Source organism: Hippoglossus stenolepis, chromosome 20, assembly GCF_022539355.2.
Source record: "Hippoglossus stenolepis isolate QCI-W04-F060 chromosome 20, HSTE1.2, whole genome shotgun sequence".
NCBI classification, from domain to species: Eukaryota; Metazoa; Chordata; class Actinopteri; order Pleuronectiformes; family Pleuronectidae; genus Hippoglossus; species Hippoglossus stenolepis.
In genome coordinates this window covers 18,745,633-18,765,456 of record NC_061502.1, presented here as the reverse complement: position 1 = coordinate 18,765,456, position 19,824 = coordinate 18,745,633, and the positions used below count along the sequence as shown (strand labels likewise).

At 45.1% G+C, this 19,824-nt stretch overlaps 1 protein-coding gene across 1 annotated transcript in view; it reads right to left on the bottom strand.

The window, feature by feature from the left end:
• The window catches only part of fam184ab (family with sequence similarity 184 member Ab), an 88,056-nt gene extending 68,232 nt beyond the window's left edge, over nt 1–19,824 (bottom strand). The window contains 1 exon segment of the mRNA XM_035144701.2: nt 19,516–19,824. Coding sequence (XP_035000592.2) covers nt 19,516–19,674 — 159 coding nt within the window. The 5' untranslated portion in view covers nt 19,675–19,824.

Below are 19,824 nucleotides of genomic sequence, written 5' to 3'. Positions count from 1 at the left end.
CCATCACAGAACAAATGCTGCAGCTACACCTCCTAATCTCGGTGTTTGTCCCACCTCCTCCACAGGCTGGCAGATAAAAAAACGCCACGGCTCCAGGAAACAGACGACAGGTGCCTCGGCCGAGCCCAGATAAACCCCCGAGGAGAGCGAGTCGTCTCTCTCCTCGTCCCTGTGAGGCACACGGTCGGTTGGACAGCGTTACTCGAGTGTTTGGTCTACAAGGGGAATAAACTCGGAGAGAGAAAGGTCTCCTCGGATTGAAGGCTGTGTGTGGAGATCATCGGGGGGGGGGTGGAGATACCGACAGCTCAGGAAAACCACACGACCTCGGTTCTCTGTGATTAAAAAGGGAAAAAATTGTTGTCTTGGCGAGTTTACTTAATAATGAAAGAGAGTGAAATGGTTACACTCATGTAAAGCTTTAGCCTCGAGGCTACGGAAAGGAATGGATGAGATATTATTGATATCAATGCCATTTCTGATTTGGGCTCAACGGCCCGATTCTTTATCAATTCCCTTAAGGTCGACACGAGTTATCAGCCTCAACACAACCGTTTTTATTATCTCTGCAACCAGAGGATATTTGTACAGCATTGGATTTTCATCAGGTTTACGCCGGCCTGCTTGGTTCTGATGTTATTACAACACTGGGTATTTACTCCCTGTAATAGACGGGCTGCTTGGTTGGACAGTCAAAGACACGACCTTTCTGGGATTTAACCTCACGCTGGGTCGAAGTATGTTTCAGTATTTTGCTGGTGTTTCCCCCCCCTCCCCCCTTTACTTGAAACAGTTTTACAGACATTACAATTCGCTCTGCAGTCAGCGTTCCCCACTGGTGGAGGATTTCGTTGTGGTGGTGGGTGGCGCCGCATGGGACCAATGAGCATGCAGAGACTAATGCAGTTCAGCAGGGGACAGCGTAACCCGAGACACTTTCTGTCCCATCAATGCTTCACATGCAGTCGATCTGGGAAGTTGATGCACTTTTGTCGTCCTCCTCCCTTTGCTCTGCTTTGCTTCCTCTCCACCGTGACCCCCTTTTTTTTCCCAGCAGCGAACACACACAAGTCTGACATCATCGTGTCACACTGGAACTTTTCTCGTCTCCCTCTACATGAGTGTGTGTGAGTGTGTGAGTAGGGGTTTTGTGGTCACAAATGCCCAGTCCTTTTTACCTGTCACCACAAAGAGAAGCAAGAGTCGTGCATGTGTGTGTGTGTGTGTATGTGTGTGTGTCTGTGTGTGTGTTTGATGTTAGATGCGAGCAGACAGGCAGAGCTGACCAACTGTCCCACCGAGCTGATACTCCTGAAAGAGCCTCCTGCTGTAGAGTGTGGGTACAGACCATCTTCCCACTGGTCTGCACGCTCTCTGAATGTGTTTCCATGGGGGACTCGAGCCGCGGCAGGAAAGGGAAAAGATGCATGTGGGCGCATTTTCATCCAAACGGTGCGAGATGCAATGTTTGCAAAACTTTGATTATGGGCAACAGTGACAGAATCACAAATATGTTTGTACGTTTGTTGGTAATGCAGGACTGCGGGTTTTGTATTTGATAGCTGGAGGGCAAGTGCTGCATCCCCCTCCAGTGAGTACAAGTGCATCAGTAATGTAATGTTGACACTGGAGCTGCACAAGCAGCCTCTGAAGAATATTCTCTTTATTTAAATAGGAATACGCGGATGAAAAATTAATGATTCGCGGACACAAATATTCTCCCGTTTCATCAGCAGACAATGTTCGCCCCCGGCCACAACTGGTGTTTGAAGAGCCTGAGATTTGTTGCTAACAAGAACTGCATCGATAAGCAGAATTGATCGAATCCTTGAGGTAAGATCACGATGGCTCCGTCATTGATTTCCCACATACGGGCGGTCACAAGCTTTTCTGGGGGTAAAGGAAGCAATTATCAGGCTTTAACGCAGATAATACGAATGCAATAATAATACCTGTGTGAAACTGTGCTTGTTAAACAGATGAGACTGTGCTGTCTGAATTATTCAACTGTCCAATTAGCCTGTCGATGAATCCACAGTGAATATAGGAGGACACTTGGTAGAGCCTCCAGTCCCCTGGAGAAACTACATTTAAAATCACTAGATACCAATTTTTATGTGGATCTGCACCAGATTCCACACACTTCTCAGAATAATCTTCGGAGAAATCACGATTTGAATCTGCAGCCAAATTAAATTGGTTCTTTCCTGACCTATAAGCCCACCAAGTTCCGTGCGCATCTGTCAGATAGTTTCCGTGTAACGCTTCCAACCAACAGACAGACAAACACCTTGGTGGAGGTAATAAGAGCGAAAGCAGCGCCCACTCGCTCCAGCTCTAGTTGTGTGTTGTGTGTTGTGTGTTGCTCTTTGGATCTTTTTCATGACATTATAAATCAGGTAGTGTCTTTTCTCCCGCAAGCAACTGCTCGTGAAGTGTGGAGAAAGTTAGAGCGGCCTCAGCAGGAGGAGAAAAGTGGAGTCCGCAACCTGCGCTTTGTCCTGACACGACTGCGGCTAAAGTTTCCATAAGTGCCCGGTGAAGGTTGAAATATATTTAGAAGTGAGTGGGCAGAACGTAATTACACACTACATAGACAGGTGAGAGTGGAGGGTGGGAGAAGGGGGTTTAAACACTAAAACACTCTTTCACACACACACACACACACACACACACACACACGCGCTCGTCTGATTGGCGAGGCTTATCGCCACCGTTTCCATGGCAACTAGACACAGCTGCCTCTGTGAAACCGGGAGGAGGTTGAGAAAGGTGACGGAGAGAGAGTGACGAGGGGCACAAATGAACAAATGACAGGGAGAAAAAAAAAGAGAGAGAGAGATAAGTGGCTGAACATATTTATAATTCAAACCCTGTAATTTTGCCTCAGCCGGTGACGCACGCACCGAGAGCGGTGAGTTATGGAAGCGCGGTGGGCGGACGAGGTGGCAGTCAGGTGCTCTCTAACTGGCTGCAGGGAAACGCAGGACTCTCAGTAGACAGATGATGACTGAACCAACGGGAGCGATTACGGCCAATTAAGTCTCCCCACTGATTGGGGAAATTAATTGTACAGCAAACGCCTGTCGGTCCTGGCTGGACGACTCTCACAGAGATAAGGGCCTTTGAGAAAAAAAAAAAAAAAAGGCACATTCGTTTTTAATTTGTCTTCCGTGCTGTCGTGAAAACAGTGACGGTGCGAGCCACCGTCGAGCAAGTGGAGCTGTCGGAGACATAATGTACTAACCCCCGAGCTCCAAGTCTGTATATGCAGAAATACACACACAGAGTTTGCATCATCTGCTGTTGCACCACACGAAGCAGAGTCAGAATGAGATGTGCTCGTACAGAGCCGACAGACCAACCCCCACTGAGACCTGCTAATGGACACGGACACGTCAACACCCATGATTATCGGCATCCAGCTGAAGCAGCCTCGCCGCAATTCTGCTGTATGACATAACAGCATTTAGACCAGTGAGTGGGTCTGACAGCAATGACTGCGTTTAAAGATGGACGCCGCGTGTCCACTTCCTGAATGACCTGTCAGCCTGACCTGTTAGCCTTTGACTAAACGATGGGGTGACTGACCAAATATCTGTGGAGCCAGTTGAATTAGATGCTTCAGGGGTTCCTGTAGCTTACATTCATTGTTAGCCACCTTCCGATTTCTAATTTGCCGTCTTTAACGCGAGATGTATTGAAAACAAAATGCCGCAGTGGGATTCAGCCACTTCCACCAAACCCACATGGGGATCACAACTCTCTGGAGATGTCAGAACTGAACATGCTGTTGTTTTCATGCAATTCAGAAAACAGTGGCCGGGGGGGCTGGCGTCAAAAGCTCCCAAAAAAAAGGAATCCCAGTGTTCCTCTAATTCACCGTCTGCTCCACTTTGTCCAAACGTCAAACATTAAGAAATTGAATAGTTGCTGAGCAGAAGCTAGAACTCGCCGGACTCTGATCAAGCTCTTTACTCTCACTTCTTCACTCTCCGCCCTGGCAACAGTTTCCATTCAGCTCCTTCCCCATCTGTGAATTATTCCCCTTAATGAATAAGAACTAATGAAATATTTAGTAACCGCGCTGGACATGTGAAATCTGCGCTCCATTTAAAAAACCACTGCCTCAGCCACTTGTTGTAATCAGTGCAAAAGCATATGTGCACATGCCTCTGCAGGACGTGGCCCGTGTGTCGACAGGTAGCTGATAGACGTGTGTTTCTCTGTGTCTTCATGCCTCTGCAGCTCCTGCTGTGCAGAATCAGGTCAGATGAGTCACCGGCAGGCAGCACAGGCCCGAAGCTACAATCTCTGGCTCTCTAATCCACTCTCAGCCCGATGTGATAATGTGAATCTCGCTCAGCTCGCTCCCGTGTCGACGGCTAACGTCTCGCAGCTTGTCGGCCGCGTGGTCATTTGCTTGAGTCGAGGTTCGACTGATGCGGGTTTTTTAGAAAGGTTGTTCCCTCCGACTAACTTTGACCATTTTCCCGGACAAAACAATTTGAATCGAAGCTTCTGAAGATGAAGATGAATAGAAACAATAAACGTCTGGCCCGAATAATTAAATGACGAATTTGGAGCAGACAGCCTTCAGTTTAGTCTTTTTACTTTTCTTGGCTATTGTCGCTTATCTTTCCACATTTTCTACTGTGTGATGCTTGAATGGGCGACTGACATTTTTCTGTATGAATATATACTCAGAAGTCGGTATTTTCAAGGAGCTACAGTCACAATAATGTATGGTTACAATGCTTTAAAAGTTAGAAAGTGCTGTCGAGATAAATGAAGTAAAGTTAAAACAATTAGTCAATTAATTGTTTGACAGAAAGTGAAACGGTAACTTTTTAAACCTATTTTTCATATAAGATATCGAACATTCTCAGGCTCCAGTTTCTCAGTTGTGAGGATTTGCTGATTACAGAACATTTCTTGACTCTAATTCTTTATATCTGTCTTTAATAAGTAGTCTCAGTGACGGAGATTTTCAAAACTTCGGGAGACAATTAAAGCTGCACCTCAGGAAAAGTGTCGGTTGGTAACGTTTGTCTGTTTGTTGCTAAATGGATGAACGAACATTAAAAACAAGTTCCAGTTCAAAACCACTGGAGACCAGTCTGAGTGGCTGTTCGGTTTGATGGCATGTGAGATACCAGTGGTCTCAAGGTTTTAATCAAGAGAAAAACTAATTATACTAATATTAGCTAATATTACAACTGCCATGATTTCCCTGTTGGTGAATGGAATGCTTTATCGAAAACACATCAGGCAATAAACCTATTAAATTTGATATTAATATCATATCTATATCCAAAAGGCAAATGGCAGTTTGGGATAATAGCGTTGTTAAACCTGTTGGCCAGATGGGAGCAGGCTGAACTCCCCGGAGAAGGTGTGATGAGGATCCAGTGTAATTAACTGGGTTTTTCCTCAAAGTCCTGAGGTCCACAAACTGGGATCTTCCACATTAGGGTGGATCCTGAACCTGAACACCTTCACTTCCCGTCTCCCTCGGTCCTGAGAGCACATTTCCTTCTGCACCTTTCACTGAACGTTAGCTTGAGATGTAAATTGTTAAGAACAATCCATCGTCTAATGTCTCCTGGGGATACTCGCCTTTGTTTTTCCAAATGCCAGTGTCTCCACCCACAGTGGTTTTCTTTAGTTTTTACTAAAACTCAATGATCTGCTTATATTCCGAGCTGGATCTTCACGCCCTCCGGCTCTTCGCCTCCTACCGAGTATTATTTAAAATTCAGACGAACAATAGCGGTGTCTGTTGCTGGCAAAACATTCGGTGACACACTGTTACTGACTCTTTGTTCTTGTGTTTTATGTGTGCGTTTTAGTGTGCGTGTACGTGTGTGTCTGTGTGCGAGTCCAGGTGGCGCCCGGCTTGACCAGTCGACCATCCCTCTCTCTCCAGCTGTCTCCCTCGCATCGTGGGCTAACCCTGACTGACACCAGCCCTGCCCCGAGGCTAAACACAATGCAGTGGCTTCAAGTATATACAACCAGGCTGCACACACACACAGAGACAGACACACAACGCTCGGTTGTGGCAACGACAGCTTGATCTCATCTGACCCCGGCGGGTTTGAGGTGTGTGTGTGTGTGTGGATATGTGTCCACAGCTGGTGGATGATGATGTGCGCTGCGTCACCTGCAGAGCGGAGGACGACAGGGATCCTTCTGGAATCCTGTGTGAAAATCCTCAGGGATTTCACTTTGCTGCATTGGCTGATTGTTATTGATCAATTAACTAGTTCATTCAATTTTCCAATTTGTCAATTTTTTGTTGTAAAGTCCCAATAACCGCCAGAAATATTATGGATGTTTCATTTTGTTTTACTGTTTCCATGAGTCACATCGGTTCTCGTTATGTCAGATTGAAAGCAACACACTGAAAAAGCCTTTTCACTGTAATTATCTTGACTTCAGTGCCACCTACACAGAGAGCCCCCCTTGCTTCAGATCGGTCCTGGAGCTGATCTCTCCCGTACTGCGTCTGATTTACAGCCCTCTGCGCGTCCTCTGCCAGCAGCGGGTCAACCTCTGCCGGAGCGTGGAAATCATTTAAGGTGTGATCACTTTCTGTTGAGTCACAGCTCCAGGGGTGGTGGGGGGGGGGCTAAAGGTCATCCTCTGGCGTGGTGGCGTCTCCTGTCTCATTCTGTGCGTCTTCAATTGTGTGTGAATTTTCACCGTCAGCGCGGCGTTGCTCGGTAATTTCTCTGAATCGTCTCGGGCTGCAGTCGGGAGGAGGTGTTGGTTTTTCAGGCTGCTGCGCGTCTGCCTCGCACAAGAAGTGATGTATGAATGAGCCGATCGTTACGGAGCGGGCGTTAAGAATAGCACAGCACTGGCTCCCTCTGGGAAATGCACAGCTCGTTCCCTCTCTCTGCCGTTTCCTGCCTGCTTCGCTCACACTCGGTCGCGGCAGCGTAACTGAATCCCATTCGCAGTGGCGTCGGCGTCTCCAGCACTCGTAGCCCGCGGCCTCTCTCTGCTTCGTATGTGTCAGTGCGTCTGTGTGATCTCATCATTTGTTGCATTTTTACGACGCCATCGGAACGAGTGAGACCCGTTCACACGGTGCAGGAGGTCGTCGAGCCTGAAAACTGGTGCACTTCTCACATACGTGTGCTCGGAATTACTCCATCAAGTTAAAGAAGCACATCGCTCATCGCTGGGCAGCGGCGTTACAGCGGAGCGGTACGTGTGCGTCTGTTTGATGGCGTGATAAAGAAGACGAGGGCAGGGTGTCATAGCTCACCTGCAGAGCTGCCGTATAAACAAGCGCACGGAGCCGGAGCTGTTAACGCGAGGCACACAAACATTCAGCAGCAGTGGTAATAAGCTGCGACTCCACCGGCCGCTGACTGTCCACATATTGTGTTGACTGGCGAGCTCGCGGTATTAACACCGAGAGGGCGAGCAGTGTCACGGGCTGGCAGGGCAGATTTGAATTCGAGCAAATCCACAGTCTAGACAGGAAAAAAAATACAAACACATTTCCTCCAACTCACTCCTCGTGTTATGAAATGCTGCGGAGAAGTGTGTCAGGTTTTGTGATTGAATCCTGTGGTTTCACTTGACCTGCAGCGTCTGACTGACTGCACCACTAGAACCAGTAGAAACAAATCTACTCCGATAAAAACATCTATTCAGAATGATTTTGATTATAAAATATCTTAAAATATAGAAGTGCTTTTTAGAATTTACCCCAAAATCCCATGATAGCGTGTTTGATTTGTATGTTTTTACGAACAAATCTATTCAACATCTGGATATTTAATTGATTTAAACTTTGAGATAACTCTTCTGACCCTCTCACCCCTGTGTGTCATCTTTTTCTTTTTACATTAGTCAGTATATTGTTAAATACCCACTGATGAACTGAAGCCTGCAAAGAACAAGAGACATTCTGAAAGCTTGTTATTAAATTACATTTTTCAGTTTTCCGCTGCCATGAGCACAACATAACACCAACTCCCTGCAACAATTTCAGCAGGGAAAGAATAATTAAAAAAGTTATACTCGGCTCCAGCTGTGTGACGCAGATAGTTTGCTTTTGGATTTGACGTTATTGAACAGCCCATTCGCTCCTGAGTCTCAGGCCCGAGGTGAAGGTGTTTATCTTTCATTTCTCATCAGCTTCTTATTACACAAAGCAAACTTTAGATGTTGTCAATCGAATGAACACGTTTTTTGGTGAAATCGTGACTTTCTTTAAAACGGAGATGGAGATGATGGTGATAAACTGTTCGGAGATATCATCTTTCATACACACAATGCAGCACAAAGCGCTCTGAGCATGTCTGATCTCATCCTTCATCGGATCCAATAACACAATAAACACAATACACGTACATATTTCTTACAAGTACATGAGATATATAAATACTTGACTAATAGTCCTTTTTTTGTGTTTAAGTTCTTACACAATCTCTCATTTCCCAAACTTGTTATGAGGTACAAAAACGAACAAAGAATATCAAAAACATGAGATATTTGGATTCTTAATCAACCATAAGCATTCAACGATGTAATAAGAACTGATTTATCCTAGATTCTGTCGAGCATTGATTTTTAACAGACAGCATCTTTTTTTAAATTGGTGAGAATTAAAATAATCGATGTCTCTATGTGGGAAATCGCCTTCAGCGTCCACAGAATAGAAAACAAAACTCCGATCTCCCAATCACATCTGAATAATCAATGGCCACAGCTCTTGGTGTGTGGTTTGTTTGTTTGTGTGTCGAGAAGCAGCTGAATGTTGTGTGATTCCCGCTTGTGTGTTTGTCAGCTGCTCCGACCAGAGAGCTGCCAACGTCAACACCAGAGTTTAATTTGTAGAAACAGGGTGAATCCACAGATCGCTGGATAATGAAGCTGCGTTACAGAGCTACTACTTTGATTAGCCGGGATTCTCCATGGAGCTGCTATATTATAAATAAAACCTCAAAGCTGGAACTACCTTTTAACAAGAAGTACTAGGCCGAGCATATTCCTTGTGATAGCTAGTAGCTCTATCGGCCTCAGAACTGTTAAAAACGAATATTTGCATTAATATTCATGACCTAACAGAACATCTAGTCCAACGTGTCCGTCTCTAGATCCACAACCTCCACTATGAAGTGAAAAACAACAAATGGCAAGGAACACAAAAATTAATCCGAGCAATACTTGACTTGCTGTGAGTCCCGAGGAGGAGAGAAGCAAGGTCGGCTGTTTGTGGAGAATGAGCCGTATTGATTGGACATAAAGCCGCGCTGGGAGAAGTGATTGGTTTAGAGGGAGGAATGCTGAGCCATGGGGTTGTCGGGCAGCCACTCAGAGAGGAAACAGGTCAGAGGGCTCCGAGGATCAATAGATATTTGGGGAAATCGTCTGAGTCAAATGTATTTCCTCACAGACTTTCCCCCTGTACCACATTAAAACGGAGTCAGCTTAAGGTCAGAGATTTACTTTGTGATCTCAACGTAAAAAAAAAAAAGCCTGCAATGTTGATTTTGTTAAATTGACGTGCATGGTGGGAATATGTTTTTTTTTTTTAAACTCCAAATATACTTTCCACACTCTGCTGGCTTGACGGATGATTTGCAAAAAAAATATATTGCGTCTCCATGGCAACAGGAGATAGAGTGGAAGAGGGTATGACTCTCCTGTTCTTGTTTTTTCACTTGTGCTCACTTCCAAAGTCTTCTCAGCCAAATATAATATATTCAATTTAAACTAAACTTCCTTTACAGTAACGGTAGAAGTGTCAAGTTATTGTCCTGTTATTTGCTTTGCCAAATATCCCCGAAGGAATCGGTTTCATCTTATCTTAAGAGGAAGACGGACCCAGGGCTGGGTGAAGTCGCAGCCAGCCTCGCTGTTGTTTGGATGTCCTTTAGCTCGAGGGAAGGACGTAGAGATAAACACTCGGAGAGAGGACGGGAACGAGAGAGGAGTAAACACGCCTGCCAATTTTAGAAAGAGCCAAGATGGGCACAGTCTTCGGGTAAGAAAGGGCAACAAAAAAAAAAACTGAGAGAAGGAAAGAAAGAGAGGCCAAGAATTCATCGTCAACCTCTTGGGTTTATATGTAATCAGAGTTATAGCTGGATATGATATGATGATAAAGTAAAGTATCTGGTTCTTTAATTTGTTGTCATGAAAGTGTCACAATATGCAGATGAGGAGAGAGAGACCTTACTGAAGAACCACTGCCCCTCAGTCTACGTTGGGGTTTAGCCTCCAACATTAGCTGTGGCCTGAAATGGAGTCAAATTCCAGGCCTGGATTATTGTATATTCAGTTATCGTGCAGCGAGTAAAACAGATAAAGCCTCTGTGATTCCTGCTCCATCCATACTGTCATTTCCTTGTACAGGAAAGGGCTCGAACTGGTCAACATTATAATTAGTCTAATCGAGGAAGAGTCTCGTTCAACTGCCGCTAGTCACAAGTCTGTGTATCAATTTGCTGTTTATCCAGTGCAACATAATAATGTGTCTCGAGGGACTGAAACAAAACACCTGCTGGACTTCAGTTCCCATTATGTTTGTGTCTAGATGTTCGTATTCTGGATCGGGTCTTATTATCCCTGTGTGTCCTCGGGTCTGTAGAGTTTAACTGAACTTTATTTTCCAGGTTTCACACTGAAGTGAAATACTAAATTCTACGGGGCCGTAACATTTAACACATTTGGAAACAACTTGATGTCAACAGATGTGATTTGATGCACAATGACCCGAATGTTTACATTTATCAAACCCCCGTTATCTGAAAAATCTGTTTTATGACCGGCCGTGAGGTCATCACAGTATCTCAGGATAAATATATTCAAAGGATCAACCGGTAACTTTTGGAGGCAGTAAACGAAATACAGTAAACCCCTGCATGAATAAAATATAACGACAGTCTTTTCAACTTCGTCAGCAGATGTGGAAGCCGCCGCCTGTAGCTACATCTGTTCCTCTTTAAAAAACCCATCTGAATGATGCTCTTGTTAATGGTTAGAAGAGGGTTAACGGCGAGCGCCGGGTCTTTGTCTGTCTCTGCCATCAGGAGAGTAAAGACCGGTCCCTGGTGGCGATGCAGACTCACGCTGCTGCTGCTGCCAAGAAAAGATCCTGACGCTCGCTCGCCGCTGCCAGAAATCTCCCGTTCCTGGTGAAACGTGTGGGCTGGCGTCAAAACGGGACGTCTACGCCTCAAAATTGACCAATTCGGATATTTACACATTTAAGATATTGATGGCTAATAGTTTACTTTAATACTTTCTCGTATATTTATGTGTCCGTAGACCACATAGTAAGTCAAGGCACATCCAGGCAGGTCGGTTGGCGGAGATAAACAGGAGCGGGAGATGGTTTGATGTCAAATGGAACGGGGGGGGGAGAGAAACCCGGCCCGCACTTGTCATTAATGATGGATTGTATATGGATTTTCCAGCCGGCCAGATGCACCCACGTGCAAATTTATGCAGCGTCTTCCGTCCACATTAACACAGTTATACAGATGCACAAACCTCTGATACACTTTTATTTTCTGTATTTTATTCATTTCAGGATCTGAGAGTTGCTTCTCACCGCGACTACGTAACCACGGACAGAAATATTACGACTATTGACCGTGTTCTGAATGGAGCTGCAAGGAGAATATTCAATTTTATATTCCTGTTTACGTGTTACTGTCTAAATTATAACTCACAACAACACTACATCATCCAGCTTGTTTACGCTCAAACCCAGGACATGAGTCATCGAGCAGTTGGTAAATAACAAATGTTGATGTCGCAAAAATCGGTGAAAACACCAATTGTTTGTATTATAATGTGACTAAGATCTACATGATGCAACTAAGGTCGGAATACAACACATCATTGTTCATATTCTGACCTTATTCATGTTACAGCTAATCAGAAAATCCTGTTGACATGGTAGCGTCTTAGTCATAGTATTGTTTTAATCTGGTAAATGTTGGAATATTGGTGTGTGTGTGTGTGTTGTGTGTCAACGTGAGTGAAAAGCTGATAAGAATCAAGTAGAACTGTTTGAAGCTACACAAAAAATCAATCATGCATATTAGTGATGAATTATTATCTCTCCTCAGTAAGAGCAGCACACGTGCAGAATGCAGATATGCTTCATTAATCTACCGTTTTCTATTCTGATGCTTAAAACATCAACAAACACAATCAGCTGTGTGCAGCTGCTGTTGCTGCTTCCCTTTCAATTCGGCCGTTACATCACCTGAAAGCCCTCCCAGTTAAACCATCCCGTGCAGACCCACTCTCGTTTCAGGCCGTTTCCGTGGCAAAGCAGTGATGGACTACAAACTGCCGGCCTGGACCATTACCGGCACAGTCCTGGAGGAGATGTGTTCGGCCTGTTCTTTGTTTCTTGACCATTTTTATTTTTGCTTTAGCTTTGCAGGAGCTTAAAGCCTCACAGAGCTAAGACAGATTCTAACACAGAGCAGGGATATAACACCGAAAGGAGAAAGAGCAGAGAGGAGCCGACAGGTGCAAAACACCCGAGGGTTCCTCACCGGGGGAAAGAACGATGACAAGATCAGCCTCTTGCTCTCAGCCTCTCCGTCTGATCCGATGTAAACCTGCTCTCTCACTCCCTCTCATGACCAGAGTGGCTTCCAAGAGACATTTCACACATCAAAACGTATATATTTAGTTCAAGAAGCTCAATGAAGCACGAAAAACTGTCTTTTCCAATTCCCTAAACCCAAATAAGGTCATTCTCAGAATAAGCATCGAGACACGTGGAGCGTTCCGACCTTAGTCACATGATGTCGACATGTTTACGTCTTAATTTCATCAAAACGTCCTGTTGGAGTTTCACAGCGTTTTGCAACATCAACATAAACACAGAGGAGTCATTATGTTCTGTAACGTGTTAACGGTAAAACAAATGGAACATTTTATTATCAACGCCATAATCAAAACGTCTTCATCAGAATAAGATCAATAGTTGTAATAGTTGTTTCCATGTAAACACAGTCACTGGGATGGATTTGATGGAAAGACAGTATTAAGAGGTTTGGATTCAACCTACTATTATTCCATATAATAATATAACAATATGTAAAAAATAATATGTGTAATTTCAAGCACTGACATTCTCCAAAACCTAACATTAGCTTTAGTCACTCAGTCGATCACTGAGGCAGGTTTCAGTGCAGATTTCACAGCCTGTTGAGCAGCAACACGCTGGAACGAGCTCAGGTCGGACGTCTCACATCCTATCGGAACAGCTCTTATTAGACTTTCCACAAAAAAAAAAAACATGTATCACAGCCAATCGTGCGCTGGGGAGGCCTCGCGTCTCGCCTGTTGCTGCAACGTGATTGGCTGCGGCAACAGTGAGTAGCAGAGTCGTAGCGATTTGGCTCCTGGTCGGCCGAAGGCGCAGGAAAACATCCAAGGTCAAACATTTAGAATGACTCATCGAATCGTCCTGCGTGCACACCTTGCAAATCTACGAGGCAGTGTGTGTGTGTGTGTGTGTGTGTGTGTGTGTGTGTGTGTGTGTGTGTGTGTGTGTGTGTGTGTGTGTGTGTGTGTGTCAACAGGCATGTCGCCAGTGCTTTATTTGTACTGGATCGTGCTTAAGGCCAATATTCCTCTCTCTCTCTCCGAATCCCTATCTTTGTGCCTGTCTCACTCCATGTGTGTTTCAGAGGAAGTGTGTGTGTGTGTGTGTGTGTGTGTGTGTGTGTGTGAGCGTGTGCACGTGTGTGAGCGTGTGCACGTGTGCGAGCGTGTGAGCTTATCTTAATGAAATCTGACAGAGAATTGTGACAATCAGTGAAGGAGCATCCTGCAGAGGTTAATAAGCTGTATTCCTCACAGCATCAGCAGGCCGCCGTGCACACACACACACACACACACACACACACACACACACACACACACACACACACACACACACACACACACACACACACACACACCAATCTCCTGTGTGTTTTTTCATTCACCTAAATGTATATTTAGAGATTACAAACTCTGAATTCCAGCCCAGTTCCTTCATCAGGCTGCGAAAGGGAACGATCTCTCCAGTTCGTCGCCTCCAGAAAAGACTCACAGGACCAAAACAGCGACATCGCTCGTCCTCACACTTGTGATAAATAACAGCTCGTAATGAGATGTCACTCGGCCCCGTTTTGTCGTCTCTGCTGCCCGGCGTCGTTCACGCCACTCACACAAATAGAGCAGTTCATCTCACGGTGCTTTTCCCATGAAATGCACGGTGAAAGAATCACTGTAATAGGAGTAGCAGGTGGAAAGCTCGACGCCGGAGGAGCATTGTCGCTCTGCCAAGGAAGAGCATAGCGGGAAATATACATGCATTCCAATCTGATTTGCATAATTTAATGACACATTTCCAAATGAGGGAATTTTAAATCCTGGCACAAACTGTAACACAAATTGACGCTTTAGTTTTTGAATGAGCGGTATCGCGCAGGCAAATCCCGATCAGCCCTGTGCTCAATTCCCGAGTCTGGAGTCGTGTGCCTCTGACCATCTGCTCTCTAACCCTGACCAGGCGACACGGATGACTGCACTACCACCCCTGGATTATGGCATCAACACACGCACACACACCACCCACACACACACACACAATAACACGTGCATCTTGGATTTCATGTTGCTGCCAAGCGATGACAGCATGTTTGTGTTTTCTCAGCAGTTATATTTTCAGCCAGTACAGTCGCTTAAAGCGAGAGGTCGGTACGGACTCATTCTTTCACATTACCCTGAATAAAATATGGGACACGAGATTATTATTATCTGCCAGTATTTTCCACATATTTCATTCATAAAGGATTCGCTTCCTTCCAGAACAGACCCTTGGGCGCCGTGTGAAAATTGGGGATATTAGAAAATTAGAAAACTAGTAAAACTCATTTTGGAAAGCAGGTTGTGTGAATTCTCATCTTCTTTGGGGTCTTTGGTTCAAAGCAGAAAGCAGAGAGGAGCTACACTTAGAATATGACTTCGTACCCAATCAGAGAATGACTTCAAATCCTCTTGTACTTTCGTCTGGATCATGTTCTGAGTCCATATGCTTTGACCTACAATAGAGAGCCCGTAGTCACAGCGATGAAATAATCATGAACAACATTTCCAGTTTAGTTTCTTTCCACTGGTGCAAACTGCTTTCCACTATAAAACAGCCAGGATCCGTGTGGTGAAGAATATCTGTGCTTTTCACATGTTGAAACAATTTCACGAATGACTGACGGTGGATATTTCGCAAAGCTTCAGAGATCTTAAGCACTTTTTTGCAAAAATTCAATCTTTACATTTGAATTAAATACTGCTGTGTTTCCAATGTTTACGTGTGTGATGGCGCTGTGGCGCTGCGGCAGGTCGAGAGAATATGGAAAGTAGAGCACAACACACACAACACACACACACACACACACACAAACAGACACACAAACAGACACACTACAGTATTTCACTATCTCTGTCTCTTTCAATTTCTTCGTCCAGAAATACATGGAGAGCTCAGAGGTCTATTTCTGACTCGCTTCAACACTGAAGTCAGTCAGGCATTGTTGATGAAACACACACACACACACACACACACACACACACACACACACACACACACACACACACACACACACACACACACACACACACACACACACACACACACACACACACAGACACACACACTGAGCTAGGTAATACATTTCCTATAAAGCGTCCTCCTGACAATGCAGAATGACACGCTGCCCTCTCTGTTTCCTGGAGCTCTGACAACAACCAGACACTTCAGTCCCGACTCACTTGTGGACAGGCCACAAAAAAAAAATCAGCATTTATAAGGAGAAAAATATTCCTCTGCCCACTTCCTTCTTACACTACATGCCACTGCCCTGAATTCTAATTTATATGAAACTTGTTGCCATAGCAGCAAAAAGCCCTACGTTGCTCTCGTTTTGACAGAGGCACTGAATTAAGGCAAAGGCATCAGAGAGTATAACTAACTCCCCCAGTCTAGAAAAAGGGAATCATGACAGTGAAATCCATGCAAATCCTGAACTTCACAAAAGGGCCAGAAAGCAGCTTTGTGGGATTAAAAATTACTGCAAGAAGTCATAAATAACAGTCGCGGGCAAAACAAGTCCCGCGTCCAAAAATCATGGAATTCACAGCCACGGGAGAATTCTCAATCAATGGTTCTGAGTGACCGACTCTTCATGGAGATGTGTATAAAGCCGTCGTTTGCCTCAAATCCAGGTCAGAGGGGAACGGAACCAACAGAGCAGCTGGTGGATGAGTCCGTGTGAGATGAACAAGAGATTCCCACTCAGAGATCTTAATGAATCCCAGTTTGCAAACAGACGAGTGTTAAACACGAGAAGACACTCAGGACTAAAGTAGGCCAGCCGCCCCCCAAAAAAGGAGGTATGAAAAATTCAGATGCGTCGATCACTCTCGCTGTGTTTGAGGACGACTCTCACACAGCGAGGCTGGAAATCAATCAGCCCGGGGAAGAGTCGCAGAGATTTCAGGGGTCGCTATTTATTCCCGAGTCCACAGAGATCAGTGGTCAGCAGATGTCTAGTCCCCTGCTCTGCTGTGGCCCTGATACAACAGGGCACTGGAGTTACCAGGAGCAGACGAGTGGGACCTGACACGTTAAGATACGATTTAAATGCACCGTTTGTTTTCTGACGCCCAACATCAGCCACATCAGTATGTTAAATATTCAGCGATGCTACGTTTCTCGCCGTCGTGGTTATTTTAAGCCGCCGAACTGAGACGTTTTCTCGCAGCCAAACGTGTCACACACTTCCAACATGTGCAGCGTCAACTCTTTCCCGTCCTGTTGCAGAGCAGCGATCTGCGATGTAGACCCGTTCCACAGAGAAGACCCCAGACATCACGTGGATAAACACACACACACAACATGACTCGACGCAGCTGCATCACACTCCCCGATGATGCATTCAATGTTCATATTGGAGTTTTAAACATCGCCATGTACAACTAATCCTTGGCAGAGATTTACAAAAGGCATTAGTGTCTTTTTTCCAGGCCTGTGCCATTAAGCTGGTGAGGCATCTTATACTCTAGTGTTTTGTGCATTATTTTTTTATACCAGTAATCAGGTTTTTAAGTGATTCTGGCATTGATTTGTTGGAGTTTCTTTGTTTCCTGCACGTCGACATATGTCCACAAATCAAAGCTCGAACGTGGCTAAAGCAAAATGTATTTACATTATATTTTAATCTGCAAAACAACAACTTGACGTAAAGATAACATCTTTAAATTACTCAAATTTCACCTAGTTTTAACCGAAAGCCTCTGTGCTTATTGGGTTTAAGTAAAGTCTGGATTAACTCCAGAACGATGTGCTTACTAATGCATGTAAAAGAGGTTTTCGATGGTTTTGCATGTTGCCAATCTGCCACTGTAAAACCAGTGAAACATATAAATTTGCAAATAATACCTTTTAAAGCCTCGTGTTTACACAAATGCATGTGAAAATTGCTCATATAATTGCCTCTATATGAAACAACAATACAGTATTAAACCTGGTTCCTGTTTCCTTGGTGATATCTGAATAATAGGTTAGAGGATGGGAGGTTTTTTTTCCGATTACAGTACGGAGTCTATAAAAGGGAGGAGGCAGGACTGTATATTAAATCTGCTGTTTTGAATTATGGATTAAAAAAGCCTTCTGGTAAAAATAGAAAAAATCAAAAAATGTAAGAAACCAAAAGTTACCAGAAAATGTGTCTGTGTCAGTCGCTGCTAAACACTGTGGGTATACTGCGTGTTATATGGAGAGTTAGCTATCAAGGTGAAAAGACTTTTTCATTTCAATGTGACTTTAAAGAGCCCACACTGCACCGAGGCTTGGCACACACCTATAGCCCACGGCTGCTGAATTATGATTTCGTTTTTTGCCAGCCTCCACTTCCTCGGCACAAAGAGATATAACAAATCTTATGGTGGGAGTCCTTGGGGGGCATCTCCAAAAAGCCACCTGGAAACATGTGAGGCACTTGGTGGACGTCCAGCTTGAGGGTGTTGACACAGCGGAGCCACAAACATGCTCAGACCCCGAGTGAATGTGATGGATGGGGAGGGGGGGTGCTGCTCTGTTAGAAGTTGCAACCCTGTCATTTGCAAAGTGAGAGATGAAAGCATTGATCCTCAAGGCAAAGAGAGAGCGTTTGAAATGCCCTTGAAAGCCGACAGGTACAGTGGAGCCGTCTTCAGACAGGAAGCCCAGATAATGACTTTCCACACATGAAGAGCGACGCAGGACATTGTCCCGAGATGTTTACATTCACAGTGAATCCTCAGGACAATATCACGCTGCACACGGACCCACTCGGACATTTTTACGAAAGGGGGCTTACAGGGAAAACTCCAGAGATCGTCTGGAACAACTCACTCGGACATTTGCGTCCTCACACAAAGCCCCTCTAGGGAAATTTCAGGAGAACGTGCAGAGTTCAGTGTGAGTCTCAAAGCAGCTTAAGGGTTGAAACCTCAAATCCTTCTGAGCCAAAGCAAACAGAAAAACGTCTCAATCAACTAAGTCCTCTTAATCAGCCCCTAAATCCAATTAACTACATTAACAGTACCTGTTTTCTTGGAGATAAAGATCATGTGTCGTATGAAATGTGCATCAAGAAGAACGTGAAACTCAAACGCAGCACACGTCCTGTTCTCATGTGATGAAATATGTTGGATAAGCGAGTAACGAGGGAACGTGGACTTCTTATTTCCAACCTGTCTTATTAAGAGATTAGACGAATGATTCCGCGGCATAATTATCTAAAAAGGCCCCAGAACAACACGAATGTGTCCAAGTCAAACAAAATGCCTGCACAGTCTGTGCTGCTATAAGTGATTAATGACCGATCTGATTAATGTCGCGGCTAATGACCCGTTATTGATGGATGCAGCGTTCAGACAGACCCGGGTTCGCCTCCAGGAAGCGCAGGGGAAGGAACTCCTTTGAAGAATTTCACATTTTCAGACGTGTTTGGCTTTTGAATGTAAAAACAAGCGCGCGTCGCAGGAATCGAAGCATTTTAACTAACAGTGTGTGTCTGCTCTTCAATTCGGTTTGTGACTCAAACACAAAGCAAGCACTTGTGGGAATTAGAATCCGACTTTAATTATGATTTCAAGCAATTCCTACTCCCCCCCCTCAACAGAATACAGCTGTGGTGAGCAGATGACAGAATTAATGACCGAGTCAGAGAAATGAATGTTTGAGGATTTAAAACGACTGAGAAGATTCAGGGGACATTTCATACAAGTGCTATGACAGGGGGGGGTGCACCTGTCCTTAAATGGGCTGAATTCCTAATGGAGTTCAGGTAACGGGTTGAAAGACAAAGATCAAAGGGGATCAGGCCTGTTCAAAGGAACGCACACACACATGCACGCACACACACACACACACGCACGCACGCACGCACACGCACAGCACACGCACGCGCACAGCTCCCTCACCTTGGTTAGCTGTGCGATCTTCTTGCTCATCTTCAGGTGCAGGTCCTGGGTATATTCCAGGGTGATGCCGGGCTGGAAGCTGGACGCTATGGGGGAGGTAAATTTCCCCGGCCCGGCAGCAGGGCAGTAATACGGCTGCCAACCGGAGCCGGTCGCCATCTTCACGATGCTGCCTCACGGACGCGGTTGTTCGGTGGTGCTGATGCTGATGGTGGTGGTGGTGGTGGTGGTGGTGATGGAGCGGGACGCTGCTGGTGGAGCAGCCGGACAGCGGCGGTCGCAGCTGGGACAGAGTCCTGGTTTCTCCAC